Below are 19,463 nucleotides of genomic sequence, written 5' to 3' on the forward strand. Positions count from 1 at the left end.
CCTGAGATGCCTCAGGCAAAAGAAAACTGTGTACCTCTATATACATGGTTTTATGTATAATTTTTTTTCCCAGAACATCAAAGCAGTTGAAAAAATTGAAAAATTGAAAAGAAGATACATTCAAACCTATAACATTTATATTAAATTTAAATGTTTTATGTATGCCCAAACAGAATTTCCTTATTATTTTATTTCAGGTTAATTTAGTTAGAACTTATTTAAGATTGTCACTTGGTCAAGAGAAACTGTCAAACATAGCAATTCTCTCAGTTGGAACCAAGATAAACAAAGTAGATTTTGAAAATCTTGCTTTGGGAGCTGAGGCAGGAAGATCGCTTGAGCCCAGGCGGTTGAGGCTGCAATGAACCATGGTCGTGCCACTGCACTCCAGGCTGGGTGATAGAGCGAGACCCTGTCTCAAAAAATAAATATGACTTATGAGTTGCTTCCATTTAAGGCAGCAGCACATATTTTACCTTTTGTTTCAGGTTCTATGACTAAGCATGGCTAGTCTTTTTGAAATTTTGATATTTTCTTTATCAAACATTTTTGGCATTAGCTTGGATTTTTAAAAAATATTACATTGCAATATAATCAATTTTGCTGACTGAGTTTTCTGGCATTCCGTTAAATTCTGTGTCTAGGCAAGTGTCTCACTCGCCTCTCGCTAAGTCCCAGTCCTACTGTGATTCCTTTGTTTTGTTGCAAATATTCACATTCAACATATCCTGTCCTGTTTGATTAACCTCCCATTCTCATTCGCTATTTCCTCACATCCTTAAATCAAAGGGTAGGGGAACTATTTTAAGTACCTTTGAAGAAAAGAGCATGTATAATGCTAGTAAATATACCTGACAAGTATATATTTTTTTAAATCGAAGTCTTTCTTTCTTTTTTTTTTTTTTTCTAGAGACAAGGTCTTACTCTGTTGCCCAGGTTGGAGTGCAGTGGCATAATCTTGGCTCACTGCAGCCACAAAACCCTGGGCTGATCCTCCTGCCTCATCCTCCCGAGTAGCTGGGAGTACAGGTGTGAGCCACCATGCTCAGATAATTTTAAAATTTTTCTTTAGTAGAGATGGGGTCTTGCTATGGTGACCAGGCTGGTCACAAACTCCTGGTCTTGCATTCTTAGCCATAAAAATCTCTTCTAATCTCCCTCTGGCATCCCGTTTTAGCTGAAGCCAAACATTTAAGCAGACAAGCATGAGAAAAAACAAGGAATTATTCTTTAACTCCTCCAATACCGATGTCGCATAAAGAAGTGAAAAACCGAAATCAAAACAAAACATTAAGTTCCCAAATATCACTAAATGTTTGCTCTTTCGAAACAGAAATTATAATATTTTCTTGTTCTTGGTTTTACACTCTTTAGAAAACTTGTTTCTTTTCCCCTCCAAATAAAATCTTGTGCAGTTTCCACTTGGCCTCACAGGAATGTAAAGCTTTATTTAGGTATGTGAACTGGTGGCAGAGAACAGAAGCTTCAGGAAAAAAAAATCAAAGGGTTAGAAGCAAATATAGTGTTTGCTTTTAGACACAATGCCATAACTTAAAGTGAATGGGTTCTCTCTTGTGTCATATTGCCTGGAAGTTTGCTATCTCATGACAACCAAAGTAGGATCTAGTGATGGCCAAGCCTTTGGTAAGTAGTTGTAAATGAGCAAATTGGTGATGTTTATTATAAACCAGACTATATACTAAGAGCATAATTCTGTATTTAAGTTGGTGCTACTTTTTATCTTTAGTTTACAGATGAGGAAACTAGAGAGAGAGATCTATCTATGAATTAGTAGATATTAACTCTTAACTAATAGATCGCATATATAATAGCAATAGAAATGGAATTCAAACGTAGGCAATCTGGCTCTGGATCTGAAATGGTAACCAGTCTATTAAACTGCACAAGCATGTGTTATTGACAGATAACTGACTATACAAACATGTGTTACTGATGGATAATTGACTTGCCAATGCAGCCAGCACCATCTGGCAGTTTAGGGTACTGTAATTTACTATAATTTAGCTTTACAGTAATCTATTGTCACTGCTTCTTGACTTAAGCACCACCCCTCAGCATGCCATTTAAGGGCTTCTACCTTCACTGCTGGCCAGCCTCTTTATTGTGCCCCCAGCTAGCCAACATATTTACTGTTATGTCCAGGTCCTGGTGCAAGCTCCCCAAATATCCAGGCCTGTTTATATCCTCCACAGTCTTCAAAGTTCACTGCAAATCGTTCCTCTTCTCAGAAGCCATCTCTGAGACTTCAAATCATACTCTTTTCCTTCTCCAAACTCCAAGTGGATTCATGGTCTGGAGCATTGATTCCCTTCCTTTGTCAACACAAGGATGCCTTTTTAATGTCAAAAATCACCCAGCTCAAACTCCCACGTGATAGTAAATTTGTGATATCCAATGTGGTGGATCTAAGCTAGAGGTTCTTAACCCTGGTTGCTCATTAGAATCATGCAAGAGACTTAAAAAAAATCCGAATGTCCAGATTGCAGCCCATAAAAATGAACCAGAATCTCTGAGGGGTGGCCCAGGCATAGTTGTTCTTCAAGCTCCCAGGTGATTCCAAGGAGCTGGTGAGTCTGAGAGCCAGTGGGCCAGCACCTATTGTTTTGCATTCTACCCTTGGAGGCCTCCTCCAACAAGTCTGAAAGCTCCTAAAAGCAAGAATATACTTTGATATTTTAAGCTTTTTAAACTCAAAGTGTGGATCATGGACCAGTAGTATCAGCATCACTTGGGAGCTTGTTAGAAATTCAGATTCATAGACTACCTCCCCGAGTCCTACTGATTCAGAAAGAGCATTTTAACAAGATCTGGTGATACCTATGCATAGTAAAGTTTGAGAAGCATGAGTGAGTTTAAAACACAAAAAGACCACCTACTTTGGGAGGCTGAGGCAGATGGATCACAAGGTCAGGAGTTCGAGACCAGTCTGGCCAACATAGTGAAACCTCGTCTCTACTAAAAATACATAAATTAGCCAGGTGTGGTGGCGCATGCACCTGTAATCCCAGCTACTTGGGAGGCTGAGGCAGCAGAATCGTTTGAACTCAGGAGGTGGGGATTGCAGTGAGCCGAGATTGTGCCACTGTACTCTAGCCTGGGTGACAGCGAGACTCGATCTCAAAAAAAAAAAAAAAAAAAAGGCAACTACAGCTGGAGGGGTAGCACTCTTGAGCTCAAGCCTCAAAAGGCCACTAAAAGTAAACATTCATTTATTAACATATGCATTTTTACTTCATGACATCATTCTCTGCCTTCTGGGCTGTTCCTTGGCCTGCACCTAGAGGAACACAAACAAAAACCAAACACTTTCTTCTCCTAAGTAAGTCTTCCCCCAGTGTTTTCTGTTCACTGATAATGCTAGTTTCTGACATACACAGAGCTCCTATGGGCTCACTCTTCTTTTCTTGGAAGCCCTGACACTCATCTAAGATCTTGGTCTAGGGTCTGCTCACCTACACTTTAAAATTCTGCTTCTTACTATTACGGATAGGGAACAGAAGGGGCTGGACAATCGTACAGCTTGGGATGGGCTTAATATGTGTGCTTCTTCCTTTTCCTAATAGAAGAGAAAGAAAGGTTCACTTTTTACCATGGCATTTATATGCAAAGAGCGTATTTGAAAACCATGTAAAAATAACTTCTATCAACTGTTCTTTAAAGTATAGTATTTATCTATCTAATAATGCCACACAAAAGCAGAAATTTGGCCAGGCAAAAATCAGTGGTTTTCTTCAAAAGTGTGTGTTTTGTAGCTTTCCCACACAGTACCAACCATATGTTATAAGTGCAGTTTAAATGAGGGGCTCATAAATAGAAATGCCAGCATGTCTCTTTTCTGTACAAGGGAGGGAAATAAATGACTTTATTAAAATTATGGTGATGCATGATCTGCTGAAAAGAAAAGCCATTTGTTAATATAAATTAGGACTTATACCTTGATGAGGGTTAGAAACCTAGGAAAAATTTAAGTGTAAGCCTAATTCTCTGATATGAAAAGCAAGACCATAAAATACTAGCTCATCTATACAATTTGAATATAATTTTATTCACTCATGGCTCTTGGGGCTTGAATCCAGGCCTTACTTTTTCAACAGAATTTGGTCCTATTTGAATCAGAATTTGGCCTGATAATGAATGGCCCAGACATAGATTTTTTAAAGTAGATCTGAAAGGATAATCCAATTGAAAGGTCTTCCCTGCTAAGCTGGAAATGGAGTGAAGCTGAATTTAGCTGTGCTATCAACGTAATGACCTGGGAAAGAAGGAGGTTGAACAACATGGGATTCCTTTTCACCAAATTTCTCTAAATAATATAACTTTTTAATTATCTGCAATAATGAGTGAAAATTAATTTATCAAGTTCAACACCAATATACAGGAATAACTTAACATGTGTTACTGTTTATAAGACACCATCGATTAAGACATGCCATTATTTTATTTATTTGTTTGTTTATTTATTATTATGAGACAGAGTCTCACTCTGTCACCCAGGCTGGAGTGCAGTGGTGCAGTCTCGGCTCACTGCAACTTCTACCACTCCAGTTCAAGCGATTCTCCCATCTCAGCCTCACGAGTAGCTGGGATTACAGGCACCTGTCACCACGCCTGGCTAATTTTTGTATTTTTAGTAGAGAGGGGGTTTAGCCATGTTGGCCAGGTTGGTCTTGAACTCCTGACCTCAGGCGATCTGCATGCCTCAGCCTCCCAAAGTGCTGGGATTACAGGTATGGGATTATGTTAGGAGCTTATCATTGGTTATAAGATTAGTCTCAATTTCAGAGATCATAGGGCATGGGAGAAACATATCTTAGAATTGCTGAAATTTAGTAGGTTAAAAGTATAACAAAAGTGATAATTTTATAAGAGCATAGCAACAACTTTTCCTGTCACAAATTTATAGTTTGGTGTCATGGTGGTGATACTACTCCTGGTTAATGATGCTATATTATGCCCTTAACTGGTTATGCCAAATGCCCAGCATCCCCACACCCTCTGCCTCTGCAGCAAAGATTGGAAGTAACCATAAAATCTGACTAATGCAAAAACTCTGCACTCCTCCTCTGGGAGCAAAAATGGTAGCAATCCATAGCCTGCAGCATGGCTTGCATTTTACTAATTGCAAACATGAGTGCATGTAGAAACCCATGTGCATTTTTATCAAAATAATACTAGCTATAAAAAGTGGGAGAGCCAAGAGGGTGCACACCTCTAATTTCAAATGGGCACCTAGGCCTCAGCTAAGGTCTGTCTTGTGGTTTGATAATGGGTTAATCCCACTGGTAAAGCTGCACAAGCAAGATGCATTCAGGCGCAGCCTTAAGGGCCCCTACGCATGCTTATCAGAATTCTAGAAGTAGAATCATTGACGTGTATTATAGTCCCTTGCAAGTAATTTGTGCTTTTTCCCTGTAAATGAAGTCAAAAGGACCCTGAGAGGCTAGAGAAAGCTGAAAATAAAACAGAAAAATCTTGTAATGCGGTTTCTAATTTGGTAAGTGGATTGATGGGACCTGAAGCATTTTCTGGTTAGATGGACTGATCAGAATTGGCCAAAAAGTTGCCTGAAGTTCCACTTCAGGTCACCCTGCATGTAGTTGTGCAAACCTTTCCAATTTCTCAGAAATGGAAATAGAAATCTCCAATGCGGCTTTAGAAGATGGAACACTGGAATACTCACGATGATTGGGAAGCCTTTCTTCTGAGTAAATAGTCCACGACATCAGGATCGGTCTCTAACAGGCTGATCAGCACTTCGTTCTGGAGATCTGGGGGAACCTGAAGGAGCCAAATGTTGAGGCATAAATAAAACCATTCCAGAAACAGGCAAAATATGGTCACTGACAATTTTACTGTAGCATAAAACAGAGCCCTAAAAGTTGCAAGAGAGCAGAATGATTTGCTGGTTAAAACCAAACCTATGCCAACCCATGCAGCTGCTTTAATTCTTAGGACCAACTGGATGATTACCAAATAGTCATATTCAATCCAAAATGTCACCCCTCACATGCCTGGAGATACAACTGAACCACTTGGATGCCTTTATTGCTCAGGCTAGATTTTCTTGGTTTTGAATAAGGAAAATATCATGGTTCAGAGAAATAGTGTCCATAATTTATTGCCCAATGGGGGTACTTTCTAGAGTTTGCATTTATAATTATGCCAAGACAGCAGGCAGAAATGATGACTGTATTGGGCAGTTCTGGAATATATGATCAGTTTATTAAGAAGGCAGGCCCTTGAGCCAGACTGCTTGGGTTTGAATCTTAGCCACACCAGTCACTAGCTGTGGGACCCTTGACAAGGTATATCGACAAGGATCTTCCTAGATCTCAGTTTGCTCACGTGTAAAATGGGGATAACAATAGTACTCACCACGAAGCATTGCTATGGTGATTAAATGACTTATTATATGTTGAGACTTTAAAACAGTACTTGGTCAATGGTAAATACTCAAAAAATTGCTGGCTACTACATTTGCATATGTCACTTTGTTATTCGGTGCCTGCCTTTACTCCTTTCTTGCATCTGGTCCATCAGTGATGAAAAGTTTCTCACTTTGTAATTTGTTAGGCATCCAGTAGAGTTCTACAGATGAGCATCATATGTTTCTCTAAGCCTAATCCATCTACAGTATATTAGAAGATGGCCTCACAACCCTAAGTCATCTGTGTGGAAATGTTCTATAAGAGATGATTGAACCCAGCTCTGACTTGTGGTTTCTTATTCCATAGAAGCTGATAGCTCAACCAAAGGAAACTCAAAACTATTGAGAGAAAATAAAATTTCAGTCTGATTCTCTCACACATGAGCTCAGAGAGAAGACTTTTTAAAACTGCAGGGTCAAGTCTTCTGAAAATAAGTGGTTGGTGGAAGAATTTGCTTCTTGCCTCTTGCAGAACTCTATGGTTCTTGAGCTTTGAGAATCTGGAAACAATTTTATTAATAAAAACAGGGATGAGAAAGCAAGGAAATGCGTTCTGTCTCTTACAAATCTGTTCCTCCTACTTCATCGTGAACCTTCATTAATGACATTGCCAACTTCTAATCACACAAGCTCAAGATCTCAGAATGGTACTAAAGCTTCTCTGCATCCTCTCTCCATTCAGAGCCAGGAGGCCTACTAGACTTCATCTCTATTACTTCTTTTCTCCCTTTTTCATTCCAACTGCAGTGACCCAAGTTCAAGCCCTCATTAGCCCTTTGTAGTGGTCATCTGTTCATCATTAAAAGTCTCCATTTCCCTCCTCTTATAATAGTTATACCCCACGTTCCCTCTGGTAAACCAACTGCTACCCAAGCCTTAGCTCAAGGGTGAAGTGTGTATCCTACTCTAAGTCTATTGAGCATTCCATTCTCAGATCATCATAGTTGTCTGAGCAATGGGCATGTGACTCCATCAGAGGCAATGAAAACCCTGGAGGTTTACCCTGAGACTTCTAAGAGAGGATACAGGGCCTGTATCCATATGAGGCCTGATGATTGTGCTGACAATTGAGCAAACAATACCAAGAAAGAGAGATAAAAGGGATGTCTTGATATCATCTGAGTCCCGGGACAAGCTATGTCTGAAGCCATATTTGCTTGTGGATTGTTCAGCTATGTGAGCCTTCAAATTACTTCAGCTAGTTTGAGTTTTTCATTGCAAAGAAAAATACGTACTTGATGAACCTTTGATACAACAGCTTTCAAATTTGTGTGCTATTTCCTTAACATGTGCATCACATTTCTTCTCTATGTGGTTGTCAGAATGCCATGGTCAAGACACTCATTTACTGGAAACTCTTTTTATTCCCATGGTTGAAGCCATCCACTTGCATGCTCTCCTCAATCTGTCTTTCCCATCTTCTCCCCTAGCAGTCATTCCACACAAGCTCTACTTCAGCACCATTGTGCTTCTCCCTCAGGTCTTCTTCCCTCCCTTCCTTTCATTCATTGCATAAATGTTGAGTGAATGCTTCCTGAGTGCCAGGTACTGGATGCTGGGAATTCAGTTACAAACCAAACAGACAATAATCTTTGTCTTCATGAAGCTGATAACAAATATGGAAAGACGGGTATTAAACAAACATACAAGAAAAACATAGAGAAACACAAGGCAAAGAAGGGCAACGAGAAATGCTTGGGAAGATGCAGTTTTAAATAGGATTGTCAGTCCCAGAGAAGCTGACATTTTAGCAGAAAACTCAAATTGATGAAGGAGTTGGAGAAAATCATTTCAGGTAAAAGGAAGGAAAAGAAAAGCCAATGATAAAGGTCTTGAGTCAAGAGTGATGAGGAGGCCTGTGAGGCTGGAAGAGAGTAGGAAAGGAGGCAGGTGGTAGGAAGGGGTCATGGGGCCAGGACCAGGTGTCATGGAGTCTTATGGGTCATAATAAGGACTTCTGCTCTTACTTGCAGTGGGTGGGGATCCACTGGAGATTTTGAACAGATGACTAACATGAAGCAGCATCACTCTGGCTGCTGAGTTGAGAGTAGAATGCATGGAGCCAGAGATAAAGCAAGGAGAGCAGAGAGGGGCTGCTGATCTACCCAGATAAGATGATGGGTCCTGAACCAGGACAGTGAGGTGAGGAGAAATATTTCCACCGTGGACATAGTGAGGATAGAAGTGATAGCATTAATTTATTGGATGGAGAGAGAGAGAAGAGAGGGAGAGGGAGAAGAAAAGATGACCTCAATGCTTAGGGCCTAGGCAACTAGAAAGATGGAGTTGCTGTTGACTGGTTTGGAAAAGCTGCAGGAGGAGAAGGTTGGGGGTCAAGTTTTGGAGTTTGGTTTTGATATGATAATGTTTAGAGGTCTGCGAGACATCCAAATGAAGGAGATATCTTGTAGATAGTTGGCAATAAGGATTCAGAGTTCATAGGAGAGGTCTGGGTTGAACATAGACATTTAAGAGACACATAAGGATTGTATTTAAAACCCTGTGACCAGCTGCAGTGGCCTGGGAATGAAAATGGGGAGAAGGGAAAGGGCAGGATATTTAGGTCAAGGGTGAGATTATTCTCTTACTGTATAAATTAAACAAACAGAAAGACATCATTTTTACTGTATTTTTTTCAAAGATCATCACCCAACAGCCATGTGCTATTATAACAGTTTTTAAAAATGTAACACCTAAAGGGTGAAAATGAGAAGAAAGAGAACTCATATATTTTAATGAACAGCAAAGCAAAAAATAATATAGGACAAAAATTTATGTCCTGATCTCTTTTTTAGAAGAAAATTTCATAAACAAATTAGGAAAAGTACTTGCATTTTCATCCAGTTAGTTTAATTTAAAATTTGCTAGGCTTTGACATGTAATAAAAAATTTCGTGGCTGGGCACGGTGGCTCACGCCTATAATCCTAGCACTTTGGGAGGCCGAGGTGGGTGGATCACGAGGTCAGGAGATCGAGACCATCCTGGCTAACATGGTGAAACCCCGTTTCTACTAAAAATACAAAAAAAAAAAAAAAATTAGCTGGGCGTGGTGGTGAGCGCCTGTAGTCCCAGCCACTCGGGAGGCTGAGGCAGAAGAATGGCGTGAATCCGGGAGACGGAGCTTGCAGTGAGCCGAGATCACGCCACTGCACTCCAGCCTGGGTGACAGAGTGAGACTCTGTCTCAGAAAAAAAAAAAAAAAAATTCGCTCCAAGCACTAATCCATTCCCATTTGGATTTAATTAAAGAATAAACAATTAGAGTGCAAGCCCTTCAGAGTGGTGCAAGCATGACAATATTAATTCTTTGAGAGTATGTAGTATGTCTAAGATAAATTATCAACTTGGATGCATTATTATAATAGGTTTCAGAAGTATCATTACTTAAAAAATAACTTTCCATAAATTTTTGTTAAGCTAGTCTGCAATTCAGAGGTTTTCCTCATTCAACTAGGCAAGCAATCATAATTATTGAGGTCTATTTTATGTTGCATACGTGACTCTTACTTGGTAACAAATGCAAATAGGAAGCGTCACAGTTATAAATCTGTCTATAGTTTCCTTTTAAAAGGCCCATGGTACCATTTTGGCTTGGAGACACTATTTACAAATGCATAAAAAAGATATAGTTTAAAATGGTAGATCCATGTATTACAGGAAGGCAAATAATATTTTCCTATGTATTATGCAAAACTAACTACAGTTGTATATAATTCATTAGTTTATTTATAATCCATTTTGTTACAGAGTGATTTAAGGCAGCTTCAAAATGTATGTGATTAAACCACATTTTAAAAAATAAAGGAATGATTCAGAAAATTGGAGTCAGTGGGAAAATGAGGTAAAAAATTTGAAATGATGCCTGAAACTGATTTTTTAATGTTCATACAACAGCACCCAGTACTGTTTTCCTGTAATTATTCTAATCTTTGGCTATAACTGCACATTTCATTTCGTAACATTTAATAAAAATTTCAAACTACTGGCTCAGTTAAATTGGATGAACATTTGTTTCTCTATTAATTTAGGTACTTGATGGAGAAATAAAAGTTAAGTAAATAAACTGATAGGAAACAGCAGCTTGAAATAAGTAAGAAAGAAATATCTAGGTTGACCACTGACTTAAGCATACCTTTTCAGGAATTAGGATGCTGTAAAAAAAATCTGACTGAGGCAACAGCCCCTGAAATCCAGTTTTGGCTCTGCTGTTTATAATCAATATAAACTTGGACACTTCTATCACCTTCTTTAGGATTCTGTTCCCACATCTGAAAACATATGCATATTCATTTTACTTAGTGGGGGGTGTTTTGGGAATCAAAAGCGCTAAAAAAAAATTGCAAATAGATTACCAACTGCAAAGAGATCTAGTAATAAAATGTTTTATTAGAAATAGATGAAATAAGTTAAACACTTGAAAAAATAAAAGCAGATAACATGGAGATGGACAATATTTGTTCTGCAATTATTAGTTTTTATTAACAGTCATCCATTTGCTCTTAGAGAAGAAGCACTCTCTTCTCTTTTGCTTAACACTTCTTTTGGGTAACTCAGTTATAGGATTTTCTCTTGCTATGTCTCTGCTTCTAATCCGCCTCTGAATTTCTGGAGTTACAGCCTATGACCTCTTGGCCCTTCAACTGCAATGGTCTTGAAGCCAGACTCTGTGTAGCCTCCCCCTTCCAGTTCCTTTTGCTAGACCTTGAATCTTCCCACCATTCACGTCATTAGAAGGTAAGTTTCCTGAAGGCAGGGATTATCTGATTTGTTTACCCAGAACTGAAACAGGCTCATAAATTTGTAGTTTTCTGTCAGCTAGCCTCCCTCAAAGCTAGGGCAAGATCATGTATGCACATGCTGGTACCTGAAGGAGGGCATGTAGGGGCTTCTGGAAAAGGTTATCTTCCCTATTGAAAATGGGTGCATGAAAAGAAACATTATCTCTTCATTAATTGATGCAATGATGGCTGGAAGAGATGCTGTTATCAACTGTAGCCATTTTGCAGCTGAAGATGGCAGAGCAGAGAGAGCAAAGTGCTACTGAGCTGCTGAAACTGTGCCCCCCCTATATTTACTGTGTCACATAATAAATGCTGATGTCAAAAGCCATTTGCAGTTGATTATTGTTCTCCTTGCCAGTCAAATGTTTCCTAAATGATGTCTCATTTTCCTCCTCTAACTTTGATTCCTACTCTTTCCTCTGTGGAAGCTCTTACCTGCACTTCTATGACCCCTCACCCCATCATTCACTTACACACTCACTTGCTCAATTTTATGCTCTTTCAGAATACAAGCTAGGGTGGTGATTTCTACCCAGGGGATGTGCAGTGAATGTTGCTGAAATGGCTAAAAATAATAATAATCTAAAATCACCCAGGATTATGGTCTGCATGTGTTATGTTGCCCCTGTCTAGATGTTTCTTTCTCTACTTATCAGTGGTACCTATGTCATGCTGCAGCACAGTCTTCTTGCTATTCATTTCTAGAGTAGGAAAATAAATTTTCTTTCCCAACTGATTATCATCAGAATTTTTCTAAGTTCTTAAGCTATTTTTCTTATCAGTACAAAAACTTCAAAACTTTTGGAAAAAGATAGCTCAATAATTAAACAACGTTTTCATTTTCTGCTCTGGGATTTTTGTATATAGCAAAATGGGAACTAAGGAGAAGGGTGGTGAAAGACATACTAAATTTTTTTAAAAATCAAGCAATTCTGCTTGTTAAAAAGAAGAAACAAAACCCAGCCCAAAGTGATTCTTCATTTACAATTCATTGTTTCACATCAAAATCTCTACTGGGCTTTAGTCAACCATGTAACAATTCTAGATATTTTCTAAGGGTACCATTTATGGTTGTGTTTATCTGGAGACTCAACTCCTTAGATTTTAATGAGTTCCTTCAAAGCATAATGCTATTCCAAAAATCAAAAGAACTTTGGCCCCTCCTGCTTCAGAGAAAAAAATGTAAACACTGCACATATGAAAGAATAAAACTGTCACAATTAAAATCTACCCGATCAAATTAAAAATGAAACCTTGAATTATTGCCTAGGGTATAATTGCTATGAGGTAGTTTATTCCATAAACCACTGAGAGAGAAAAGTGGTATGAGTTTTCTCCATTTACTAAGTCACCACAATAAACCATTAAGGGCTTTTCGAAGAGCTATTCCCAGGACCCAGCCCTACTGCACTTGTCACTGGATGTTCCACACCAATCCACCACTTTGCACTTGACCAAGAAGGATGCTTTAGCATTTAAAACCCAGCAAAAGTAAATATCACTGGAAATCATGATCGCATTTTGTAGTTAACAAACACACTAAAAGAAATCACTTTGGCTGTTTATGGGTGCAAAAGCTCAAACAAGGACAGGCCCAGCTTAGAACCTTTGGCGTTGCTCTGTTGTGACAGGTGGTTTAATAATTTAAGGGGTCTGGGTGCACGGGAGGGTCAAGATGCATTCAATTCAGCAAATATTTCCCAAGTGCTTGATACATGTCAGGCAGCATGTTTTGGCAATTCAGGTACATTAGTGAACAAATACAGTGGAAGAGTCCAGGGCTCATGGAATGATGTTGGAGGATAACTCAAGCAAAGATGAAAGAAATCAGCAGTCTTTGCTCCATGGCAGCAGGCTAAAGGGAGTGGAAAAGGTTCAGGCATAATTTGCTTCTGCTTCCTTCCACCTTTGTGGGACACAAACAGTACACATGTTCTGTCTTTGCAGACAGGGCCAAGTGAGCAGGCTATAGCAGGAACACTTGCTGGCTCTTGAAGCCATCTGCTGGCCTGAACATCAGGGGTGCTATGATTAGTCCAGCAGTATTACTGCTGTTAAAGGTCTTCATTCCTCATTTTCAGATTGGCTAAAATATGTTTTCTTATTCTTTCCCCACAAATGGACTCCATATCTGAGATACCACATCAAAATGCCTCTTCTTTTGTGTGAGGAGGCATCATGCTGTAGAAATAATTCATTTAGTCACTGCATCACTTGGGCAAATGAACTTGGCTTACTCCTCATGAAATGGTAGTGAGATTTAAACAAGCCAATAATGTACGTATTGAATAGCCCAACCCTGGCACATAGACAGTGGTATTTGTGATATATACAAAAGGAAATGGAAATCATATCTAATTATGTGGATATACTGGGAGGGGTGGTTTCTTGCTTGATGACCTGGATGAATGCTTGACTCTTTGACTTGGCGTGCAAAGTGGCTTTAAGAAAATGCGATTTGCATCAGGGAATGAAGAGAATACAAAGCAAAGCTTGGCTTCTGACTTGGAATCCTCATCACAGCCTCTGACCCTTGCTCCCAGTAGTGCTCATTTGAAATTTCCCACGTGCACTAAGCTGGTCCCCAGTTCAGGCCGACAACTCAGTGGGGTGGGAACACATTGGTTTTCCCACGTCTCCACTGCACTCCGGACTTTTCATCAGCTTACAAGGGTGGTGTCTTCTCTTTCTTGCCCCTCTTCTAAGAAGAAGCCCTAGTAAGAATCGTTTATTATCAGCCCTTAGAAGAAGCTGACAGTTTTCTCCATTCTGCTCTGAAGTTCTTACTAATCCCAAGAGCAATGATGAGTTTTCTCTGGAATTCTCAATATTAGTTACAGAAGTAATAACTTTCAGAACAATTCATGTATCAATGACTGAGTCAGTGAGAGCTTTCTGGTTAGGATAATACCAATGACTTTGTGTAGATATTCATGATTCTTTTTTTTTTATTATTATACTTTAGGTTTTAGGGTACATGTGCACAATGTGCAGGTTTGTTACATATGTATCCATGTGCCATGTTGTTTTGCTGCACCCATTAACTCGTCATTTAGCATTAGATATATCTCCTAATGCTGTCCCTCCCCCCTTCCCCCACCCCACAACAGTCCCCAGAGTGTGATGTTCCCCTTCCTGTGTCCATGAGTTCTCACTGTTCAATTCCCACCTATGAGTGAGAACATACAGTGTTTGGTTTTTTGTCCTTGCGATAGTTTACTGAGAATGATGATTTCCAGTTTCATCCATGTCCCTACAAAGGACATGAACTCATCATTTTTTATGGCTGCATAGTATTCCATGGTGTATATGTGCCACATTTTCTTAATCCAGTCTATCGTTGTTGGACATTTGGGTTGGTTCCAACTCTTTGCTATTGTGAATAGTGCCGCAATAAACATACGTGTGCATGTGTCTTTATAGCAGCATGATTTATAGTCCTTTGGGTATATACCCAGTAATGGGATGGCTGGGTCAAATGGTATTTCTAGTTCTAGATCCCTGAGGAATCGCCACACTGACTTCCACAATGGTTGAACTAGTTTACAGTCCCACCAACAGTGTAAAAGTGTTCCTATTTCTCCACATCCTCTCCAGCAGCTGTTGTTTCCTGACTTTTGAATGATCGCCATTCTAACTGGTGTGAGATGGTATCTCACTGTGATTTTGATTTGCATTTCTCTGATGGCCAGTGATGATGAGCATTTTTTCATGTGTTTTTTGGCTGCATAAATGTCTTCTTTTGAGAAGTGTCTGTTCATGTCCTTTACCCACTTTTTGATGGGGTTGTTTGTATTTTTCTTGTAAATTTGTTTGAGTTCATTGTAGATTCTGGATATTAGCCCTTTGTCAGATGAGTAGGTTGCAAAAATTTTCTCCCATTCTGTAGGTTGCCTGTTCACTCTGATGGTAGTTTCTTTTGCTGTGCAGAAGCTCTTTAGTTTAATTAGATCCCATTTGTCAATTTTGGCTTTTGCTGCCATTGCTTTTGGTGTTTTAGACATGAAGTCCTTGCCCATGCCTATGTCCTGAATGGTATTTGCCTAGGTTTTCTTGTAGGATTTTAATGGTTTTAGGTCTAACATGTAAGTCTTTAATCCATCTTGAATTAATTTTTGTATAAGGTGTAAGGAAGGGATCCAGTTTCAGCTTTCTACATATGGCTAGCCAGTTTTCCCAGCACCATTTATTAAATAGGGAATCCTTTCCCCATTTCTTGTTTTTGTCAGGTTTGTCAAAGATCAGATAGTTGTAGATATGCAGCATCATTTCTGAGGGCTCTGTTCTGTTCCATTGATCTATGTCTCTGTTGTGGTACCAGTACCATGCTGTTTTGGTTACTGTAGCCTTGTAGTATAGTTTGAAGTCAGGTAGCGTGATGCCTCAAGCTTTGTTCTTTTGGCTTAGGATTGACTTGGCGATGCGGGCTCTTTTTTGGTTCCATATGAACTTTAAAGTAGTTTTTTCCAATTCTGTGAAGAAAGTCATTGGTAGCTTGATGGGGATGGCATTGAATCTATAAATTACCTTGGGCAGTATGGCCATTTTCATGATATTGATTCTTCCAACCCATGAGCATGGAATGTTCTTCCATTTGTTTGTATCCTCTTTTATTTCATTGAGCAGTGGTTTGTAGTTCTCCTTGAAGAGGTCCTTCACATCCCTTGTAAGTTGGATTCCTAGGTATTTTATTCTCTTTGAAGCAATTGTGAATGGGAGTTCACTCATGATTTGGCTCTCTGTTTGTCTGTGATTGGTGTACAAGAATGCTTGTGATTTTTGTACATTGATTTTGTATCCTGAGACTTCCAATATCATACTGAATGGGCAAAAACTGGAAGCATTCCCTTTGAAAACTGGCACAAGACAGGGATGCCCTCTCTCACCACTCCTATTCAACGTAGTGCTGGAAGTTCTGGCCAGAGCAATCAGGCAGGAGAAGGAAATAAAGGGTATTCAATTAGGAAAAGAGGAAGTCAAACTGTCCCTGTTTGCAGATGACATGATTGTATATCTAGAAAACCCCATCGTCTCAGCCCAAAATCTCCTTAAGCTGATATTCATGATTCTTATCCTTGATTTCCAGTGCTCCCACAGATAGCCAGTTTTTCAACAGGTGTTGATATCAGAAGTGGAGGGTCATGATTTAAAGGTAAGGGAATATAAGCAGTATGGACACTGGACAAAATCGAAACAAAAATACATTTTTTTCTAGTAATACAGAATTGCAGTATTCAACAAATAATTACTAAGCACCCATCTTTTGCCATATACTTTCTAGGTGGTGTGAATGTCAGTGAACAGAACAAACAAAAATCTCTGCCTTTATAAGGTTTGTATTCTATTAGGTTTCAATAAGCATAAAAATAAGTAAATTATATAGTGGGTTAAAAGGTAATAAATGCTATGGAATAAAAAGAGCAGAGTAAGGGCCTAGGAGTGTATATGTGTGGGATCAGGTCACAGCATTATACACAGTGGGCAGAGTGGGCTTGATTTCCAAGAAAACACCCAAACATGCTTTGATAGAGCAGTCACCTTATCGCTTTAATGTAATAATAGCAGAAATCTTTTTTTAATGCCTAGTATATGTTAATTCTGTTCTAGGTGCCTTAAAATGTCATTTCTAATTCTTTTAACAGTCCTATAAATTAGGTCACATTATTTCATCTTTTGGCTAGGGAAGTTAACTGTGGGGGCCCAAGATTACATAGCAAATAAGTGGCTGAGCAGGGATTTGAATTTTGGTAGCTCATTCCAATGCACATGGTCTTTCTACCATACTAGTGTTTCCCAAGATGTGGTTTCCAAAGGTGTGGTTAGGAAACTACCAGAACTCTGTGGAGGTCTTCACTAGAAAGTGCAGATTATTTCTGGGCCCCATCCCAGTGCTACTCAATCTGATTCTCTGGACTGCATCCTAGGAATCTGAATGTCTAAGTTTCCTTGCAACTATGCTGCACACTCAAGTTTGAGAACCACCATTATAATCTACTGCCTTCGTATTTTGATATCTGTGGTCATGATATCTGCTATTGAGAACCACCATTATAATCTACTGCCTTCGTATTTTGATATCTGTGGTCATGATATCTGCTATTATAATCTATTTCCAGCTCAAGGATTTCCAAACCAGTACCTGAAAAGCAAACAACCAATGCAAAAGACTGTCCTAGCCAGACTCTTAAATTGTGTGTCAACCTCTGCATCTAGGTTCCTCTTCTGTATTACAGGACGAAGCCAGGTTCTTTTCTGCCCTTTCCCATTAAGTCAGAGAGTGGCCACTTGGGAGAGGCAGTCTCAGCATCAGGAAATGAAGGAGGTTAGAACACCCAGAACAAATTTTGGGTCCCTGCCAGGCCTCTGTGAGCTTCTGTATCCCTTCCACCAGTTATTTTATGGAATCACTGCCTCCAGGTCTGTTCTGCCTTCCAGGACAAGCTCACAGCTACCCTTCCTAACAAGTCTTCCTTTCTAATGCTAATAGAAGTTACACCTCCCTTTCTGAGCTCCTAAACCCAAGGACTGTGAAACTGCACAATTACTAACTACTTTTAACCATCGGGCCCCGACTAGCTTCACCCTTCTTTGTTTGGAATTATAATAATTCTGAAAGCTTCTTTAAAAAGCCAAACAAAACAAAACAACATAGCGACAAACAAGATTACATTTTTGTCCACTCCTGCAGATCAGCTTTGCTGACCAACCACCAGCCTTGGTACAGCCGACTAGTTTCTGAACTGCCAAATATGCCAAGAGAATCTAAAATGTGATGAAATTAATTTTCTTCTGTGCTTTATAAAAAGGAAGGAAGGGAAGTCAGTGCTAGGGCATAGAACTACGCAGATTTTAGAACTAGAAGGGGTCTTGGCTATCATTCATTCAAATCTAGTATTTGATAACTAAAGAAATAGAAACAGAAGAAGATGAGGTCATGTAGCCAATATATAATAGGGACAGGATGATAGTAAATTTTCTGGTTCCAGAGTCAGTTTCTTTTCATAGACCAAGACTTGAGATATTTGTCTCCCTTTTCCTCCCACTCCACTGTTATTTTTCTGAATATATGATTACCAGAATCCTTCTAAAGAGGTCAAGAATGATTACATTAATGGTTAACTTACTCCAAGAAAGGTATCCTTAATTTCTCCATGCCCAAATCTTTTCATACATAGAAGGAGTAAGGCTTGGTAATATGGAAATCATATGTCACAGAACAACCATTGAGTCATTCATTAATTCAACTAATATTTATTGTGTTCCTACCATGTCCCAGGCACAGAGGTAATGCAGTAAAGAAAGTACTATAGATAGAAATGGACCAAAAAAATCATCCTGTCATGTAGTTTACATTTCTAGGGAGTGGGGAACATAAACGAGAAATTTGTAAGACCCAATGCTAACAGTGGTGAGTGCTACGGGGAAAAATCAGGGAAAGGAAATAGGGAGTGATGATGTGTGTGTGTGTGTGTGTGTGTGTGTGTGTGTGTGTGTGTGTGTGTGATGGGGGGTGGAGGTGCATTTTAGACAAAGTGGCCAGGAAAGGCCTCTATGAGAAGTAAAGACTATAACTGGAGAGCAAAAATATGAGAGAATGTCGACATCAATCCCTACAGAGAATGGCAAACAAAGATCAGATTTGGGAAAAGCTGGAAAAGGTAGAATACTGATGTTTTTATACTGTTCTTAGTAATTCAGGTGGCAGGAAATGGAAAGAAGAGGGATGGCACAATTAAAATGGCAGCAGCTGTATTTTCAAAGAAGCCAGGAAAAGTTTTGTTGGTATCTGAGTTGTAAAGAAATACTCGATGATATGTGGTTTCATACAAACGAGAACTTTGCTTAGATAATAGAATTAAGTTTGATGAGAAGTATTATTTTGTTTAAAAAAATCCAGAGAACATGAAGTAATGCCAAGACTACTTGGCAAGATGATATGTGACTTAAACTTGATGAAAATGTTGAAAAGTTCAGACATTTGATTCATCCAAATATGTAGTTAATTATGAGGATTTAGGCTGACGTGTACATTTTATATAGAGTCAATTATTAATTCAACATTTATTGAGAGCTTAGCATGTGCAACCCAGGGACAGTGCTTCAGAGACACAAACAAGAGCAAGATGCCATTCTACCTCAGTGAACTTTTCATTTGCTCTTCCTCCTGGGGATCCAACCAGGATACATTTTCAAGCCACCCTTGAAGTTAAGTGTGGCTTGTGCATAAGTTCTGG

General features: G+C 39.2%; 1 protein-coding gene across 1 annotated transcript in view; it reads right to left on the reverse strand.

Moving 5' to 3' along the window:
- The window catches only part of ARHGAP6 (Rho GTPase activating protein 6), a 529,902-nt gene that overhangs the window by 14,106 nt on the left and 496,333 nt on the right, over positions 1 to 19,463 (reverse strand). The window contains exon 10 of the mRNA XM_003261011.3: positions 5,702 to 5,799. Coding sequence (XP_003261059.1) covers positions 5,702 to 5,799 — 98 coding nt within the window. The remainder of the gene's footprint in view (positions 1 to 5,701; positions 5,800 to 19,463) is intronic.

This window comes from Nomascus leucogenys, chromosome X (assembly GCF_006542625.1).
Source record: "Nomascus leucogenys isolate Asia chromosome X, Asia_NLE_v1, whole genome shotgun sequence".
Classification (NCBI taxonomy): Eukaryota; Metazoa; Chordata; class Mammalia; order Primates; family Hylobatidae; genus Nomascus; species Nomascus leucogenys.